The sequence below is a fragment of the Morus notabilis genome, unplaced genomic scaffold (genome assembly GCF_000414095.1).
Source record: "Morus notabilis unplaced genomic scaffold, ASM41409v2 Scaffold1861, whole genome shotgun sequence".
In the NCBI taxonomy this organism is placed as follows: domain Eukaryota; kingdom Viridiplantae; phylum Streptophyta; class Magnoliopsida; order Rosales; family Moraceae; genus Morus; species Morus notabilis.
Window position 1 is genome coordinate 7526 of NW_010362736.1, and position 19913 is coordinate 27438.

At 35.5% G+C, this 19913-nt stretch overlaps 1 protein-coding gene across 3 annotated transcripts; it reads right to left on the bottom strand.

Moving 5' to 3' along the window:
• Window positions 1-1209: 1209 nt before the first annotated feature.
• Window positions 1210-10836, bottom strand: LOC21391170 (SUPPRESSOR OF ABI3-5). Of its 3 annotated transcripts, none has more exons than XM_024168613.1 (16): window positions 10688-10836; window positions 10123-10285; window positions 9854-9894; window positions 8822-9578; window positions 8665-8736; window positions 8488-8580; window positions 8332-8405; window positions 7666-7816; window positions 6981-7068; window positions 6811-6902; window positions 6614-6682; window positions 6097-6276; window positions 4746-4938; window positions 2713-3690; window positions 2200-2381; window positions 1210-1668 (listed from the first exon to the last, which is right to left on the bottom strand). In XM_024168613.1, the coding sequence occupies exons 2-16, from the start codon at window positions 10168-10170 to the stop codon at window positions 1486-1488; spliced, it is 3201 nt and encodes a 1066-aa protein (XP_024024381.1). In that variant the 5' UTR covers window positions 10171-10285; window positions 10688-10836; the 3' UTR covers window positions 1210-1485. The 3 variants fall into 3 exon arrangements, with proteins under 3 accessions (XP_024024381.1, XP_024024380.1, XP_010101044.1); XM_024168612.1 differs by having other exon boundaries at window positions 8326-8405; XM_010102742.2 differs by having other exon boundaries at window positions 7666-7819; window positions 8326-8405.
• Between the last annotated feature and the right edge of the window lie 9077 nt (window positions 10837-19913).

Below are 19913 nucleotides of genomic sequence, written 5' to 3' on the forward strand. Positions count from 1 at the left end.
AAGCTACCACTGAAATCTAATGGTAAGTCTTATCTATGAAGTTTGAAACCCTTCTTATTTCAAGCATGAAGAGCATAGGGGCATTTTTCTTTTTGGGATCAGTGAGATTCTATCTTTTCTGAGCAATTTTATAGCTGTCAATTTTTTCATCAAACTACCACGTTCCATACGTGGAACATTAACGACATTTTTCATGAGGCACACTCACACTGGACTTGCATCACCAGCAACTTTGAACTCTCAAAACCTCCTTACTGCTTACCATAATGAACTTCATCAATATGATCTTATTCACTCTCTGTTCTCGTCATCTTGAGTCTTAACTATCACCAAATTTAAGTTTTATAATTGGTAGGGGAGCTACTTCTTTGGTTGACCGCAATCAGAGGCCGAAACAGAAAAATTAGTCGACGATGAGGATGCACGTAACTGAACTAATGAGATGGGACAAATAAAGCGATGTAGAATTGTAAGGGGACATATAGGGTCCGTTTAGTTCGTTAATTCGAGTTAAGATATGACTTTATGTGATAACATTTTACTGTAACAAAAAAATTAGATGTGACTGTTTCTAAGAGCTTTTGCTGTAATAAAACTCGATTTTTCTAAACTCGAATCAATGAAATGAACGGACCATAATATACACTTTTATAAATATTCATTTACAAAATTAAAAAGAAGAAAAAAAGGTCAAGGTGGAGCGGACGTCCACCCTCGTCTTGGGTGGCCACTCCAAATCCCAATGTACATTGAGAAACTTGGACGGTATGCTCTTGAATAGTTGGAGATATTGTCATCGATCTTCAAATCTGGCAGAGCAATGGAATCATCGGCTCTATTGGTCACCAAATCAATATTAGCAATTTGCCAACGTCAATAGTAGTTACAGACTTCCAGTATTCACGTTAATGTCATTAACTTCAACATTATTATCAATAACCTTATTATTATCTATAGTAGAGAGATTATTATCATTATCTTTTTGAGATTTAACCAACGGTGAGAGTCTCATTCTCAATATCAATCAAATCCAGAGCTTAGAATTTACTTAAACTGGACATATCTAGCCAGAATTTCTTTAACTTGGGAAATTTTCTGTCTCCTCGGATTTTGACTTGGCCTTTTAGGATCTATTGCTTATGGTAGATACGACTTCTCTTACAAGTCAAGCCATAACAGGTCCAAAGAAAGTGTAAACAAGATGTCGGTTCATGATTGATGATATTGATACCAAACAAAGCGTTCAAAGTAGAACTTTATGAGTCATAGAAAAGTTCCCTATGTCACAAATAAACATGAGTGAAGCAATCTTCAAAAGAAAATTAATGAAAAAAGAAAAAATTAAATGAAGCATGACCTGAAAAATCTATATATTATTGATCCTTTTCTACATCAAAACTCAAGCTTTGGCCCCATTTTCTTTCCTAAGTGAATTATAATCAGATCTATTGACATACTGAAACAATCGCCATATTCTTTGTGTACCTAAGACATCTCCCGAAACCGAGCAAGAGCCTTCTTGTGAATGAGAGTCTTGTAACTGTCCCCAGCCTGCACCTCAAGGCTTGGATCCAATTTCTTTTGCCTACTACTCCCAAGTCCCGCTCTACTATCGGAGGCTTGTGCCTGCACTGGCTCTATCATCCCGCTTCCATCTTTCCCTAATCCCTGTGCATCAGATCCAATAGCGAAACAAGAAGAAGCAATACCAGAGTGAAACTATTAGAATCAATACAGCAGACCAGACACCACTCGAACGTCATTAATCCCGTCAAGAGAGGGCAGGAAGGCACCATCTCTAATACATTCAAGAAGAATAATGAAACATATCATGAAAAAGTTTATATAGACATCATGAATGCATGTATCAAAATTCTAGGTTCTATAACGATTGAAATTACTGTTTTGCCCAAGCCTTTTTTAACGCCTAACATGTTATACTTTAGTTTTATGAGACTTGAGGTATCATAAAATTGTTTTTTCATGATATGTATCATCTTCCATTCAAGAAGGAAGAAATGTAACATCGTTAACAAACTTTAGAGTTGTACTATTACACTTCAGCAAAAAGGAACAGATACCGAAGAAAGCCTGGGGAGGGCAGGAAGGGGGTAATCAAACTTATCAAGTGCAGTTGTTTATAAAAAGTGGCGCCACAAATGAAACTGGCATTTCGCAAGTATAAAAGGAGCTCATTACCAGGCCTTCATGCCATCCCATGCTGCGGAGCATTCGGTTGCCTACATTGTTCTCATCAATTGCTCTGTCTGTCGTAATCACCTCATAGCTGTCGATTGCCTCTGCAGCAGGACGTCCTCCACCAACACCGGGGGGGAAAGGCATTGGATCCAACAAACCCTTTCTCAAAGCAAAATCTCGATCTTGGATGTTCAAGAATGGTAAACACAGGATTTCTCACAAATTAAGACGACATTATGAAACAAGCAATGGAAATTGGAACCATTATGTTGGAAACTAAAATAAGCTATTCGGGTAACTAGCGACTGAAAAATATCCAATAGCATGGACAGAAACTGCATAAACAATTTGAAGGGCAACAATGCAGGAGGACATGAAGAGTTTTCACATCTTAGTAAGTTGACCATCATACCTGTGTGATGAGCTTCTAACACAAGATCAACATACATGCCATTCTAAAGAAGTAAACGATACAAAGGAAAAAGAGGAACAAAAAAGTAACAGGAAACTTACTTGAATCTCCAAGACCAACATCAGACAAATCATCTCCTACAGAAGAAGATGAGCCATAGAGGCTCCTCCTCTCAGCTGCACGATCTCTATACGTGCTCTGAGGTTGTTCCTTGTGACTAGGAGCTGAGCTGAGAGGCACTTCGGAGAACCTCCTCTTGCCACTCCCAGCAGAAACAGGTGGTGAGTTAGTGTAGGACCCCAATGCGGATGAATCTGTTTTGAACGATGTCACGACATGAGGAGTCTCTGCATTAGCCGTTGGAGCTAACACAGCCATACTTGCAGAAGAAGCAGAAGAAGTAGAGACTCCAGTTGATGATCCAGAAAATGAAGTATTTGATTTAACGACTCCTCTCCCAGAGCCCCTTATGACCCCCATCAAACTCCGACCCAAACTGTCACTCATGGGCCTCGGCTTAACTGGAGTCTCTATACCAACATTATGGGCCACAGAAACAGCAGCAGGAAGTCCTGAACCTGATGTATTATTCTCTTTTGTACTCAATAATTCAGTCTTGGGCTTGCTCTTTGTGGATTGTCCACCATACAGAGGTCTATCATCAGCTGACACAGTTGACTGATTTTCATCCAAAGCGACACGGGTTGCTTGCCCTTCATGACTCCTCTGCTTCCACATTGTCAATACATTGTTCATTTTCTTCTTATTAGCAAGAATACTGTTCTTTGAGGCCAACTTAATCTCTTTAGACTTTTCTTTCTCTTTCTTCTCTGCTGCTATCGCTGCTGTTGCAGCAGCCTGGACAGCATCCGGTAACGATGATCCCTTCTCCAATGATGTTGAGGTGGTAGCTGGTGCGGAAATCACTACCTTTCTGTCATTAGAACCATCTGCTGCCTTGGAAAATTCAGAGTGGCCAGTAGACGCTTTGTTGTTATTCTGATCTGTGCAAGGGATGTACTGTTGCGTTTGGTGATCATAAGAATACCAAAGTCCATTATTGCTATCATAATAAAGACCTGTACATGGAAGAAGAGTGCAAAAATAGGTTAATTTAAAACTTCATAAGTACCCCCTCAAAAAACAAAGAAAAAAGGTTTACATTGTACAGTTTATGCTTCTATCCTACATGTCAAAGTTTATGAATTGGTACCCTTTGAAGAACAAGAAAACGAAATTTGTCAAGTCATAGAATTTCGTTGTTTAATGTAATTTTTTCTTTTTCCCTTTAAGAGTTACCATTATGTTAGGAAATGTCTGTGTTCAGTATGGACGAAACAGACACAAATGCGCAAACTTAATCATTATGAAACTTGAACACCGTTTAGTGCCAACATCTCCATCATGTCATAAACCATGAAACACCACTGCGCCCAACATTTATAATCACCCAAAAAAAAACAAAGATACAGACGCACTAGTGGCATCAATAATAATGCACGAGCCTAGTGAAAATCCACATCAGATATCCAACACTAAGGGTCAACCTCAACAGGAGTAACCATAATAAAAAGGAATCGATAGCTAATGTTCAGCATTTGCATTGCATTTTTTAAGCGGTATTAGCAAAATCATACATCACTATCGGCGTTGCATTTTAAGGAAGAGGAGGCAGAGTCAGTTAAGTTCAAAAGATCTTATAAGACAACAACAATAAAAGTGAATAACCCAGTATCAGGTTTCCGCTTTTCAGGTAAATGGATGTTACATATCCACTCTCTTCCTACTACTGGAACAGAACGAGAAGATCATAGTCAAATGATTTATATAAGCAAAAACATTCAACTTAGATCAGTGGAATTCGAAAATAAACATTTAAGTCTGCTACTATGCTTAATATGTTTAGTCAAACTCTCCACATTTGCTCACATAACAGTTAGAGAAAAAAGTATATTTTATTGCTTCGCATGGCAATTATCAAGATCATGTAGACGAATGTTAAAGTTCTATTTAGAATTTAAAAATAAGCATTTTTTCCCCTCACAAACAATCCTTTTCCGTGAATATGCCTGAAATGATTGATTCCATACAGATTTTCCAGGGTGAAAAAAATCAAACAAGAAGGAAATAGAACCTGTATTTCCATCATAGTAGAACCCAGAAGCAGCATCATAATAATACCCAGATGCTTCGTCCCAGACAAAACCAGACCGCGGAGCCAAACCCTCTTTCTGGACTTCAATCTCCCCACCACTTTGCCCTTGTCCTCCAACAGATTGTTTGTCATCAGGATTGTATTCTTTTGGTGTCCATCCAACAGCATCATACTAAACCAAAGCAGAAAGAAAAATAGGATGAGAATTCCATGAAATGTATGTCACATCAGCAATCAAAGAAAGCAAAGCCAACATGTAGGTAAGTCAAATATTTGACCAAAAAAAAAGGTAGAAGAGATTGGTAATCCAAAACGGATAGGAAAGAAAGACAAAATGCTACTTTAGCAAACTTCCGTGTTTTGGAAACTTGTCCCCTGAACTTCTAATTTTGGTATCAAAATTGTTGCGATTTGGGACAAATAATAATATTTAGATTGGTGACAGATTACCCATTGCCTCACATTTTTGGCACTGTACCCCCTGAACTTTCGTGCTTTGGTAAATTGCCCTCTGAACTTTTAATTTAAGCAATTGACCCCCTTTTCGTCATCATTTTAAGCAGCATTATCAATTTGGGCCACATTGCAACTGTTAACAAATTCAGCAGGTTAATTGCAAAAATTAAGGGCCCGTTTGGTAACACTTTCAAAATGATTTTGTTTTCAAAACAAAAGTAAAAAAGAGATTGTTTTGAGAACCATTCTGGGACCGATTCTAAAATTGCGTTTGGTTGGTTTTTTAAAAGATTGTTTTGAGTATAATAAAGAAAGTGAAATCGTGTTTGGTTATAATTATTAATTAATATATTATAACATTGTTAATAAGTACTAGGAAATGAAAACAGAAAAGGAAAAACAATTTTCAACAGTTTTCTAATTCCTTCACAAAAACTATTCTCACTGTTTTTTGTTTTCATTTTCGTTTTCAAAACATTTGCTAAACAAACACGGTTTGAAGACCGTTTTCATTTTCGTGTGTAAAAACGTTTTAAAAAACGAGCAAAAATCAATTCCAAACGCACCCTAAGAGTTTTTGTAACTTGTCAAACCACAAAAAGTTACGGGGGATAAAGTGTCAATAATCCTTGAGCTAAAATAGAAGAAATCCTTTCAATTCAAAAGAAATTATGAATGTACGTCTTCAAACTCTGCTAAGGAGAGTGAAGCTTCATAAGTCATAGATGTGATTCAAAGTCATTCTACAAAGCTAATCCATGATAGTATAATAGCTCCATCTTTCATGACAGAATAACAACAGATGATGGCCGATCCACAGTACAGCCTTCCAAAACAAAATACATTTATGGTTATTTTAGGCAGAGAGATGAACCTGCTGAGCAAATGTTGCTGCCTCAATTGCTGCGGCAGCAAGGCTGCTTGACTGCGAATGCCCCGGTGTCCCTGATCCTGGACCAAGAATGCTCTTTGCATATGCTACTCTCAAAATCTGGCCATTCCTCTCGAGCGTCGTCCCATTTGTTGCTTCTAGAGCTTTTGTAGCATCTTCCACCTGCAGGAAATTAAACACATGGATAAAGGTCAAACTAAAACATAAGTATCTTGTCCGACTTTCAGGACACCACAGGGGAAAAATTGTTATACATAAAAGTACTGAACGGTTCAATTCTTCAGTGAAAAAAAAAAGTATTTTCTGTTCTCTCATGTATTACTGAACATGGGTGGGAGGGTGGGTGGGGGGTGGTAATCTGAAACATTTATTCCTAACAAAACCTACTAGTTAAAATTTCAAATGAATTTGAAACGTGTTTTCTCATCTGTTGTAGTATATTAATCATCTCTCTAACAAGCATGGTATAACCAGTTTTATACATCAAATTTATGCTTACCGAATGAAAATGAACAAATGCAAACCCCCTTGAAACATGGGTAAATTTGTCTCTAACAAGACGAAGGTCCTGCAATAGAAAGTTCAATGAAACTTCTCATTTTACATGTAAATATATTTTAATTAGAAAATAAAACTCCTGTAGCTAAAAGGAAGGAAAAAAAATTTATATTCAAATACTTATTCAGAATTTTGCACCTTAATTGGAGCATGCTTGGAAAACTCATAACGAAGCATTTCCTCATCAGCATTTTCGTCCAGTCCACGGACAACCAATACATGAGTAGGACCTACGTATAAACTTAGCATATTATGTAACATATATATCCCTCCAAACACAACCAGCTGAACAAGGAATACAAACTAACCTGACTCTAGTCCTTTTCTCCCCAAACTTGAAGGGTTTGAGTGAGAAATATCTGCTGGAGGAGCATCTTCAGATCGTGCTTCATTGCACTATAAAGAAAAGAAAAGATGATCATCACAAAATACAACAAATAATTCACCAGTTCACACGACCCTCCATTCCAACATTTTCATTTTTTTCCCTGATATAGTGTGGTAAAATATATTTCTTTTTCTTCGGATCATGCTTCATTGCACTATAAAGAAGAGAAAAGAAAAGAAAAGATGATCATCACAAAATACAACAAATAATTCACCAGTTCACACAACCCTCCATTCCAACATTTTCATTTTTTCCCCCATATAATGTGGTAAAATATATTTCTTTTTGAAAAAAAAATGCAGTTCATCACCGAAGCAGTCCTTAAAAATATAGTACTTCAGCAGTCAGCATAGAACTTAGCGCAAATTTCATCAAACGAGAAACTGGAGCGAAAAAAGTTCATAGAGAAAACAATGCAAGCGAAACATGGAGAAAACAATGCACACGAATCATAATTCACACTGGATTATTGTGGAATCACTTAATTTGCAAACAGGTATAACAGGCTCACACCATGGAATTTTATAGTAGAAAGGTATTCTACTATTATCCATTATTCAGCATCAAACAAAAATTTTACGCAAAAAAATGATGAAAAAAAAAACCTGGAAGCAGGATGTCCGCCGTGCAAAATTTATATAGCCACAACTAGTGCACATCCAATCAGATGGCACTGTGATGCTTTTATGGCTAAGATGGCCTGATTTTGCAGAACCCTCTTGACCAAACAATCCACCCGCTCCCCCGGTTGGCTTACTACTGCATCACAACAGAATTAAAAGAGCCAATAGTTACACTTACAGCAAAAGTACATAACAACATGTCCAAAGCACTGATGGTACAAACTTTTACAAGCTATGTACTCGCTGACATAGATTTTGTACACAAGCCATCCCTATCTGAGCTCCAAATTCATTTTTCAACTAACCCCTATCCCGTAGACGCATTGGACCGAGTGAACTATCTCCATACGTATAACCCACGAATATTTATCACAAACTTCTCTTAAAAAATAATGTATACTACAAAGTCGTCGCCATATTATTGAAGGGAAAAATGTTACAAAACGTGCTCTCTACCTTCTCGTGATTTACACTCTTGTTTATCTGTTAAAAACCAGTTAAATATATGTCTCTCAAGCCTCTTAATGATATTGCAGATATTCCATTAATTGGTAATAACATTTAACACAATGACCATATTCATTAAAAAAAATAGCAACGAAAAACATAGAAAATTGCCAGGGAAGACGGGAAAAAAAAAACCTATACTCAAAGAAAAGCTTCCTGCCATCAACAACAAGACCATCCTCCCCCAGCTTGTCCATCATAGCACATGCTGCTCCCTGTTCGACAAAAACACTTTGGTTTGCACTCAATGATCAAAATGGGAAACAGAAAATGAATAAGGTTGAAAGACATGAGTACCACAGAAAGGAAATCAATAAAAGCAAATCCTCTCGAGATGCCTGAATTTCGCTCTTTTATCACACGAACATGACGAAGAGGACCCCATTCAGCCTGACAGACAAAATAAACTGTTAACAAGCAAACAATTGCTAAACCTAAAGCAGTAAAATCAAAAACATCAAATTAACACATTACAAGGATCTGGTATAGATCTTCTTCCGTTGTTTTCTGTGACAGACCCTTCACAACAACAGTGGCTGATGGTGCCTACAAAAGTAAACTTTATTAAAATCCATAGCATGTGATTAATAAAATGAGACAATTGACAAGTACACATAAGAGCAAATCATACGACAGAATAAGGCTCGCGCTGACGCTTCTCTTCACGGTCACGTCTCCTCTCAGTCCTTTCACTTCGAGCATCGTCATAGCTGTCCTCTCGATGGCTTCGGCCATGGCTTCGACCTCGAGGGGACCTTGATCTAGAGTAACTGTCGGACCGTGAGCATTCACGCTTTCTATATGGGCTTTCATCTCTTTCCCGGTCATGCCTTCTATACGGACTTTGATCTCTTTCCCGATCACGCGATCCACGCCTCCTCCAGTTACCATCTCTTCTACTACCTCTATCATAATCAGAATCATAACTATGTCGACCGTACTCGTAACCCCTTTCACGACTATCCTCCCTGTTTTGATGGGAAACACGAGACCTATAGTCATAGTCATCATGTGCATAATCATCTCGATCACGCCCGCCATACCTCAAAGACTTGTCAAATCCATGATCACGATAATTGTCAAGGTTTCGATAACCATCTTGAAACTTGTCAAATTCACGAACTGCATCGATCTCAGGATCACGGAAAGTATCCATCTCATGATAGGGATGGTCAATATATTGTTTCTCATGTCGCCTTGATTCCCTATCAATCGGAAATTCTTCTTCATAAGTTCGCCTTCTAGACTGCGGCCAAACACCAACAGAAGGAGGAGGTGGGTAGTTATCCCTGTCTGGAATGTCACGGCGGAAGGCATTTCTTGGATAGATGTCACCCCGTGAATACCTTTCATCTAAAAACCTCCTCTCATCATACGAACCACCAATCCTGCCAAAACACGTAAAATTGGAACCAAAAAGAAAAAGATAAAAGGTGTGATACTTTGCACTCAAATTGCAGAAAAACCATGACAATAACAAAGCAACAATTAGAAAATACTAATGAAAACTATTAATGCCATGAATAGTTTTACCCAAAAGACAATAAAGTACTAAACCCCACTCGTGATGTTTTTTTTTTTTTTTTTTGCACAACCACGAATAATTCTACCAAAAGGCACTAAATTACCGCTGCGAAGATGAAAAGGAACAGTCAGCACTCACCCAAAGTTCGGCTCATGAACTCCCCCATACCCCTCCAGAGCCTGTGGATTGAAGAGAATAAGCTATGTCAGCAACAAAATCAATCATTATATGATGGAGTTAGGCAAATCCAATCCATATCCTCACTGCCCACAACGGCTTTTCCTCATTTTTCTTTAAGGATGAGATTCCCAAAAAAAAAATTGGACAATCTCATGGGGTCCTAATAATTTCTTGCATTATCATCCCATATAGGTGTGATTTTATTTTAAGGAGGAAACCACAATTACGCTGTTATTATCCCATCCTTGCTGAAGACCATAGCGACCTGGATCCATTTCTGGCCAAACCCTTTCGTAAGCCGCCGATAGATGACCCTTTCAGAAGATCGAATCGAATTGAATTGAATGGAATGGAATGGATGTGAAAAACCTTTCCTTTTCTTTCTTTTTCCTGTAATAATATGCACAAACACACACGGTTATGGCAATGATGAACACCAATAACCAATATTTTTCCCACGAATTTGACCATTGGCCTCCCAACCAAACCTTCCACAACCGCAAAATCCTCCTAAATCAAAAAATCCCTTTTCCAGAGATTTCCACATCATCTTACATCTCTCTTTAAGTGTTAACACAAAATCAAACACCATCATCTAAACAGTCTCTCCAGAAATCATGATTCTACCATAACAACGAAGAATCTGCCCTCAAATATAAACATGCATACATACATACATACATATATGGATTATCAAGTGAGGGTTCTAGAATTGTTAAAAGCAAAGCAATTTAAAGGCAACGACGACAATATTTAGAGAAAAACAGAGCAGAAATTAGGGCTAAAGCATACCAAATAATCGGATCTAAGAGATTTTTTATGAAGCTCGAATCGAAGAACTGGTAAATTCGTCTTTGTCCCTCTTCGTTTCACTTGTTATGCTCTGTTCTTCTTCGGCTTTTGGCGTTAAAAATTGCAGCTTTCGGTTTTATTAGGTCTTTTTTTTCCCCTCTCTGTGTTTTTCTTTTTCACCTTTTATCTGGACTATTTTACGATTTCTTTTTTCTTTTTCTTTCAGGGTTTTTGCGTAAGAACCCCTGAATTTTTTGTAAGTAACGAGTGGTAGTTTTTTTATTTATTTATTTTTGTAATTAACACCTGTTTAGTTGTATTTTTAAGTTATGGTGACTTGAATATAGATCTTGAGTTAAATTTGAGTTATAACTTAAATTGAAGTTGTAATTTGAATTTGTGTTTGATTGTGTACATTTGAGTTATAGTTTGAGATGAGAATCTTTTTAAGTTTGTATTTAGGTGGATCAAAACTTGAGTTTATATTTACATAGTATTTTAATAAAAATTCAATGATGATGGAAAATTTTAATAAGGTATATGGGTGAGGTTTTATTCGTCTATTTGTTGTAAATGCATAAAAAAAAGAATCATCTCAATTGAAATTAAAACGAAAAAGTTATAATGTTTTTAAGAATCGAAAAAATATTGTTCATTAACTTGAGTTGAGTTTAGGAACTTGAGTTGAAAGGAAAATTTAGGGTCCGTTCACTTCGTTGATTCGAGTTTGTAATTCGAGTTAAGATGTGATTTTATGTGAGAGCTTTTTACTGTAACAAAAAAGTTAGATGTGACTGTTTCTGAGAACTTTTTACTGTAGTTAAACTCGAATCGGTGAAGTGAACGGGGCCTTAAACTCATATTTTAACCATAAACTCAAGTTAATATTAAATTAAGGCCTCGTTCATTTCGCCGATTCGAGTTTAGAATTTGAGTTTTGCTAAGTAAAAAGCTCTCAGAAACAGTCACATCTAACTTTTTTGCTACAGTAAAAAGTTTTCACACAAAATCACATCTCAACTCAAATTACAAACTCAAATCAGCGAAGTGAACGGACCAACTCAAGTTCAAATTTAAATTTTATATAAAAAAATATAAATTTAAATAAAATTATAATTTGAGTTCAAATTTTTTTAAAATTTTAGTGGAAAGGAACGACCCCTAAAATCTTTGATAATTACAGTACGATCAATAGAGATGGCAAATAATGGTCCTATGGATTAATGTCCTAACCCGATCATTTAGCGTGCGTCGTACATTTTTTTCACAGTTTTTCATAAGAGAGAAAAACCTTTAGATTGAAGAGAATATTCAACTTTGTATTAAATATCTCAAATCTCAATAATTAAGTTTAACTATTATAATAGCTAATGTAATATATTTATAACTCACACAACGACAATAGCAAAATACACAAACAACAAATTAAACAAATAACAATAAATTATTAATAAAATTAAAGTTGCGGTGAGGCCAGAATGAAACCAAGGCCAATAGGTTGTTATTGGTATGAATGCTGAAGGTCGCCACTTAAGCTGAATTAAGGTGCAAGGATTAGGGCCGGATTAGTGATTAGATCTAGGTTTGTATTTGGCTGATATCAAATGAGAGTTGTCGTCATATCATAGTTAGGATTGAACTAAATTAATGATTTACCGATCAATCAATAATTAATTAGTCAATCACTAATCGATCATATCTAATTTGCCCGTCACTGACCATTTTCTTAAAAATAATAATTTTAACATATTATATAAAAGAGGTAGCCAAATTTAACTACCTCATCTAATTTCTAAAAATAAAAATTATCAAGACTAGTGACATATCCGGTTCATTTTTTTTCTTGGATAAATAATCTAACAGTTTAGACCTCGTAGGAGTTATCATTTACAAAATTTCACATATTCATACCACTTAATAACACCTTAATCAAACGAAAAAAATGCTTTGAAATAATAATTAAAAAAAAAGAGCACGTTAAACAATATGCGAGTACTAATAGTCTTTAATGGTAAACCAACTAGAGAGATTCTTCTTCACATACCCTCAACCACCGGTCCTGAAAGTATTGACATATTAGCATGTGTCAACCCCAATATCATCCGAAAACTAAGTTCCAAAACATAACATACATATATATATATATCTAATGAAATTCTAGGGTAAAAGCTGAAAAAGTAACCTATTAACGGGATCTTTTCTCAATGAATCATATCAGTATTAGAATCTTACAATTTCACGTAGTTTTTTCGTTTTCGATATGTTTTTATATATTTTTAGTTTTTTTTTTTACGGTGAAACTCCCTAAAAATATCCACTGGTAGAACATCTTATTTTGAGCGTTAAATTACATTTTTAACGATTAGATCTGCAGAGTGAACAGTTATATATAGCGCTATGAATTTTTAATACGGATCTACACAAATTTAACTGTTAAAAATTTAATCCAACAGTTAAAACAAAATGCTTAACTAATATTTTTTTTTAAAGAGTCTCACTATAAAAACTTCCCTATTTTTAATACGATCCAACATTCATAAACATACCTTATTTACACATAGTATCTTTTGTAAAACGCTCCATGAAATATATATTAGACTTCTCATCCAACAAAAAGAGTAGCTCGATCGCATGACAACCACCACGTGCGTACGTACCTCATGGCTAACTAAGCTAGGCAGCTAGCACCCATCACAATGAGGGTCTACTATATATATACTATCAGGTCGTTCACTTCACGAATTTGAGTTTTTAATTTGAGTTGAGATATAACATTTTCTGAGAATTTTTTACTGTAGTATAAAAAATTAGATGTGACATTTTCTGAGAACTTTTTACTGTAAAAATCTAAAACTAAAAACTCAAATCGGTGAAATGAACGAGGCATATATGTATATAGCAAGTCTGTTTAGAACTTATTCTAAAATAATTTTATTTTTTGTATAAAAATGAAAATGAAAATGTTTTCAATCTCGAACATGAATCATTTATGAAAATTCATTTGGTAGTTTTTTTTAAAGATTATTTTCAGTATAAAAAAATTAAAAATGTATTTAGTTTTACATTTTTAAAAGCATATAATAGTAATTGAAATAATGTAAATCATAATCTATGGATAACCATAAATTTTCACCCTACTAATAAAGAACAACCGGCTGAGTGCTTTTTTTTTTTTTTTTTTTTTTTTTTTTTTTTCATTTTTCCAGTTTCACAGCAACCAAACATTTTGAATAAAAAATTCATCAACACCACATAAACCACAAAACAGAAAACAGCAAACAGCATCCATGGACCACATAAACCAGCAAACAGAATACAGCAAACAACATCGATAAACCGCATATGTCATTGCTTGTTTATAGAAAAATAAGGCTAAAGATTAACACAGACATCCATGGACCCTCAAGCTTCATGTAAAATGAATTGATTGAAAATAAATAAATCTTTGACTTATTTGATGATGGATCCATCATGGCCTTGTCAACATTTCCTTTTCACAAAACTTTCCAAAAATCAACGGCAAACAACAAACAATAAACCAATCCCCAAAGCTCAATATCAGCAAACAGCAAGTAAAAAACACAGAACCAGCATTAACAAGTCATCAGATATCAACAAACATCAAAGAAAAACCCAGAACACAAATCCCACAAATCAAAGCATTTTCTCATTTTTTTGGTCCTCGGAAATTTGAACCCAACTTTCAATAATTCCACCGAGAATCCCGGAACACAAATCCCTAACTGAGAATCTGAGATCTTTTCAAATCTTGTTGAAGAGAGAGAAAATCTTGTGAAATCTTCTCAAATCTTAGAAAGAGGGACGATTGGAACCATGCAGATCGGCGAACAGAGAGACCGGAGAAGAGGAGTCGTCAAGGAAAGAAAATAAACCAAGGATTGAGACCGGGAAAAATAAAAATGGAAAAAGGAAAACGATTATTGGTGATGTTGGACAATCAGAACGGAGAAGAGGGAGAGAAGAGAATGGCGAAGAGGGAGATAAGAGAATGGCGAGAGGGAGAGAAAAGAACGGCGAGAGGGATTGAGGTAAGCTGGAGAAAATGGAAATGGGAAAAATAAAAACGACTTTAATCCGTTTTCTTGAAAAGCATAAGTTTTTAGGAGAAATACAAAAACGTTTTTATTTTTTATTTTCGTACGGTGCTTCCCAAACACAGTCTTCCTTCTGTTTTCAATTTTTTCTCATTGGAAAACGTGAAAAACGTTTTCAAAACTAGAAACAAACGCGCCTAATAGATCCTTAAGCTTTAGATAAACTCATTTGTGAACATCAAATTAGGGGCTTCAAAGGCTAGCCAAAAAGAGAAAAAAAGAAAAAAAAACTAAGGACATCAAATAATATTGCTGCATATTATATATAGAATAGCTAGTATACTCTCTATGGTTAGCTCTAATTAGCAAGCTGTAGTGTAGTTTAAGGGATTTATAATTTAAGTGTAGAAAAATGGCAGTGAAAGTTTACGGCTTATTGAGGTCAGCTTGCTCACAGAGGGTGCTGCCAGTGATGTTAAATGGGCTGGGCCGTTTATGGATAGCCCTACCAAGCCCGTAATAGTGTCGGATTCGACATGACCCGGTACGGTATTGTTACGGGCCTTGCCGGCCCGACACATTTGATGGGCTAAGGCTGGGCCTCGGCTTCTCTGCCCGCAGCCCAAGCCCGACCATAGCCCGTGATGGCCCGCGGCCCAACCGTAGCTCGTGAAGGCCCGCGGCCCTGCCCAGGCCCGTGAAAAAGCCCTCAGCCCATCCTAATTATGACCGTTGGGCCCGCGAAGGGCCCAACGGTCACAATCTGAAAAAACCCCAAAAACCCCCTATAAATACTCATTAATTCCACCATAAATCTCACATAATAATTCACTCACAACTTCTCATCTCACTCTCATTCTATCTCTCATATTGTCTCTTTGATTTTGTTTCTAAGTTATTTTCTCGCGATCACTCATTTTCTTACTCTTTCATTTACAAAGTTTAAGTTCAATCAATTTTCAGAAAATGGCCGCATCAAACTTCCCTGATTTCACTGCTCTTCCTGAGCTTGGTGATGAGCCATTTTTCAAGGATGAAATGATGCCTCCCAACCCCACCCCCACTGAACCAGAAAATGCTTTGGTTGATAATGTTTCAGTGCACAACGAGGAAGTTGGAAAACGCACCAGGGGAAAAAGACAGCGAACTTCTCCTACATGGCAGCATTTCACAGAGGAGCCCCGACCAAATCCAAAAATGGGTGAAATAGAAATTTATGCGATATGTAAGTATTGTAAAAAATACTTTTCTAATAAAAATGGTGGGGATACTGGTCATCTGGATAGACATTGGAAAGTATGTTTATCGTTGCACCAAGGTGGGAGTGTGGACTCCCGCCAACAAACATTATCACTCACATCACAAGGGTTACAAAATTTTACATACAATGCACAACGTGCTCGTGAGGCACTAGCTAAATTTCTAGCTAGTGCCGAATTACCTCTTTCTTTTGCAAATGACGCGTCATTCGAAGAATTCATACAGACAGCCTTTTGCACGCAATTTAAACGGGTAAGTAGAAACACAACTTATTCTGATTGCATGAAAGTGTTTTATGTAATGAGACAATCTCTTGTTTATAATTTTAGGACTTTTAATGCTACTATATCTTATACTTCTGATCTATGGGATGGGTGCAATAAAACTGGATATTTATGCATCACGGCGAATTATGTTGACGATGATGAATGGGTTTTCCAAAAAGAATAATAAGTTTTCGTTTATGTCCATATCCTCATAACGCATCAGCTATGTTTAGTACAATAATGGAAATTTTTAGGTTTTATGGGATAGAAAATAAAGTTTTAACTATTACTTTTGATAATGCGTCAACTAACACGGCTGCAATTAACATATTTAAACATAGTTTGAAACCAACGTTTGGGGGGGAAATTTTTCATCAACGGTGTGTGTGTCACATAATCAATTTAGTAGTTCATGTAAGAATTGAACATATTTCAGATAATCTAACAAATATTAGAGAATCTTTATCATTCATATCTAGTTCTGGAGCTCAGCTCTAAGAATTCAAATAATATTGCAGGAACAATCAGATGCGCCCAAGAAAGTTTCCAACTGACGTGAGACATAGGTGGAATTTTGCCTATTTAATGTTGAAGATTGCACTCCCGTATTCACAGCTCATCACAACGTATGTAAATAGTAAGAACAATCAACTTTTTAATTTTCAATACAGATTGACAGATTGGTGAATATTTTTTAAAATTTCTAGAAGTTTTTTACAATGCCGGAGTTTATTATCCTACTGCACATTTAGTTTTACATCAAATATTTAATATTTCTGAAACATTTTCTTATTATAGGGATACAGTACTTTTTGGAAACATAGTTAAGCTAATGAAAATTAAATTTAAAAGTTATTGGTCAGGTTGTCCTATGTTATATGCATTAGCAACCATTTTAGATCCTATGTGCGGAGTAGATGGGACTGAATCTTTGATGATTGCTACATCAAAAAATTTAGGTATTGATATGCAACTAACTATTACTGACGCTAGGAAAATGTTAGAAAAGGTATTTGGTTTGTATGAAGCAAAATACAGCATAAGTCAAAAAGAACAGGGAACTTCGACGTCAACTAGCAGTTCGGGGCTTAAAGGCTCGTCGTGGAGTTTCTTGAAGAAAAAAGAGAAAACGGCAGGATCGTCATCAACACAAGCGTCTACCGAATTGGTAAAATATTTTGAAGTAAATTTTGTAATCGATGATGACAAACTGGACATCTTACTGTGGTGGAAGAGCAAGACCGATCATTTTCCAACATTGTCCGTAATAGCTCGTGACATTCTGACAACACCAGTGTCAACGGTAGCATCATAGCAAGCATTTAGAGCAATCAACCGAATTATTGACGAGAAGAGAAGCAGAATGCATCCAGATATTTTCGAGGGGCTAATGTGCGTTAAAGACTGTGAAGATGTCAGAAGACGAAAACACCAATACACAGATGATTCAATGCAAGACTATTTTTCTAACTTAGAAATAACATAATTGTAACACCCTCATCGCTAAACCGATCTAAGGCCGAGTTTAGCGAGGTGGTGCTACTTTAAAACATACTTTCTATACTTAAAATAATGTCATTTTTAAGATGCGAAAACTTGTGGTTGATTTCATCACAAAATTTTCTTAAAAGTTTTTGAACAAAATGAGTCAGTGCGTAAAATGATTACAACCACAAATCTTAGACATTAAACAGTTATTCAAAAGCGATAATAAAAAAAATATTTTGAGCCCATCTATTATTTAGAAGTACATATAAGCAAGATGCCAGATGTAGGACTTGGAGTACTCAGCCAACCTTGGAAATCATTTCATTTTTTTTTACTCTTCGGTAACAACAACATCATCTGCATCACAAGGTAAAACTAATTAGCAAAAACTCAGTAAATAGATTTCAAATAAAGTAAGTACCTAAAATCTCTTTGTTAAACATTGTTCATAAACTTTCATACTTATTCTTAGTTTAGGTATGATACAGAACTTCGGTTCCAAGTATGCCTCTTTATACATGACCTTCTCTAATTTTGGCAAATTCTCTTCTCTTAAACACTAAACGGGGTTTTTAGAATCTCTTTCTCTTGTGATCAACAAGAGACTTTCCACTAGCATTTTTCTCTAGTTGTCTCAAATAGACAGTTTCTTTAATTTGGGGTACCGGTCCCTCGCACCCCTGCTTACCCAGCCTCTCATCCATATACCATACCATAAAATCTCTTAAAGCATAAAAACATAATAAGCAAATATCATAATCTCTTTCAAAATCATTAATTATGAATACTCTTGAACATAATCATATAAGAATTTCATAAGAGAATAAACTTGCATAATCACAATTTTGAACAAGTTATATCAAATAGGTCTTGTGATGTAGTTTTGAAAATGCTTTAACTCTACTTACCTGAATTTTGATCACCACTTTGCAAGCACAAACTAGCTGGTTGTGGGGAGCCTTCAATGTGCTAATTAACCTTTAAAAACCATAGCTTTCAAAAATTACATTCATATTATCATTTGACAAAACACATAACTGCGCAATGTTACGAAAATATTCATAACAAATTCATCAAAACTCAAAATATTATGAGACTAGTGGCAAATAAAAATAGACTCAAAACTCTCTTTTTAGAGCTACTACATGATAGGTTTCGGATTTTTCAAACTAACCAAAAACAGTCCGAAATCCAGATTGAAGTATAATCTCGTCAGGAAAATGAAAGCTTTTTAACTAAACTTATAAAATTCATAACTAAATGTAAAAAAATCCGTTTGGAGTGATTTAGAAACTCACGTAAAGCTTGAGATGTATAATTTAATAAAAAAATATAAGATCTATCAAAATCATAAGTATATATAGCACGGAAATAGAATCTACATAGGCTGTATAGAGGACTTATATTTAAACATTTCATCAAATACCTAGCATGCAGATCTTAATCTTCAAAGACCACTCTCAAATACATGAATCATCATCTTAATAAGAGTTTATCTTCATATAATCATCAATAATATCAAGCTAAAATCATCAATTTCACCCAAAAATGAATATTTGAACCAAAACCTCAAGAAACTCATTTTTAAGAGTCTATAAGCAACATGCATGATAAATCCCATCAAAAATCCGAATCTGAAGTAGGATTTCAACATCTTAATCTTTGAAATCTTAGTTCCTAACATAAGAAAGAAGTTAGCTACAAGAAAAACGTGTTCCCAAGTGAATAGAAGCTTAAAACTTGGTGATTATTTTTGGTTCTAAGTTTAAAACGAGTTGAGATGGGCTAGTTGAGTCTTTAGCTCTTTCTCTCTTAAAAACCTAGGTTTGATTCTGAGTTTTGGGTGAGAAAATGAGTGAGAAGAGAGAAGAAAGTGCTATGGTCAGAGTTCTAGGGTTTTTTTTTTTACTGAAATAGACCCAAAAATGAAGTCTAAACTTGATATAAACCAAGCAAAAGTAAAGTGACCTTATAATAGAACAAGTGTTTAGGTTTTTCTAAGCCTCTAATAGTTGTCCTAACCTCATAAAATCAGCTCTAAAGTCTCTATTTTTCTTCTTCATTTAGGTGCCTAAAGTTCACTCAATTTGCTAACATAGCCTTCTCTCACAAAAACTCAAAATAGCAACTAAGTCCTCAACACATTTAAATAAAACC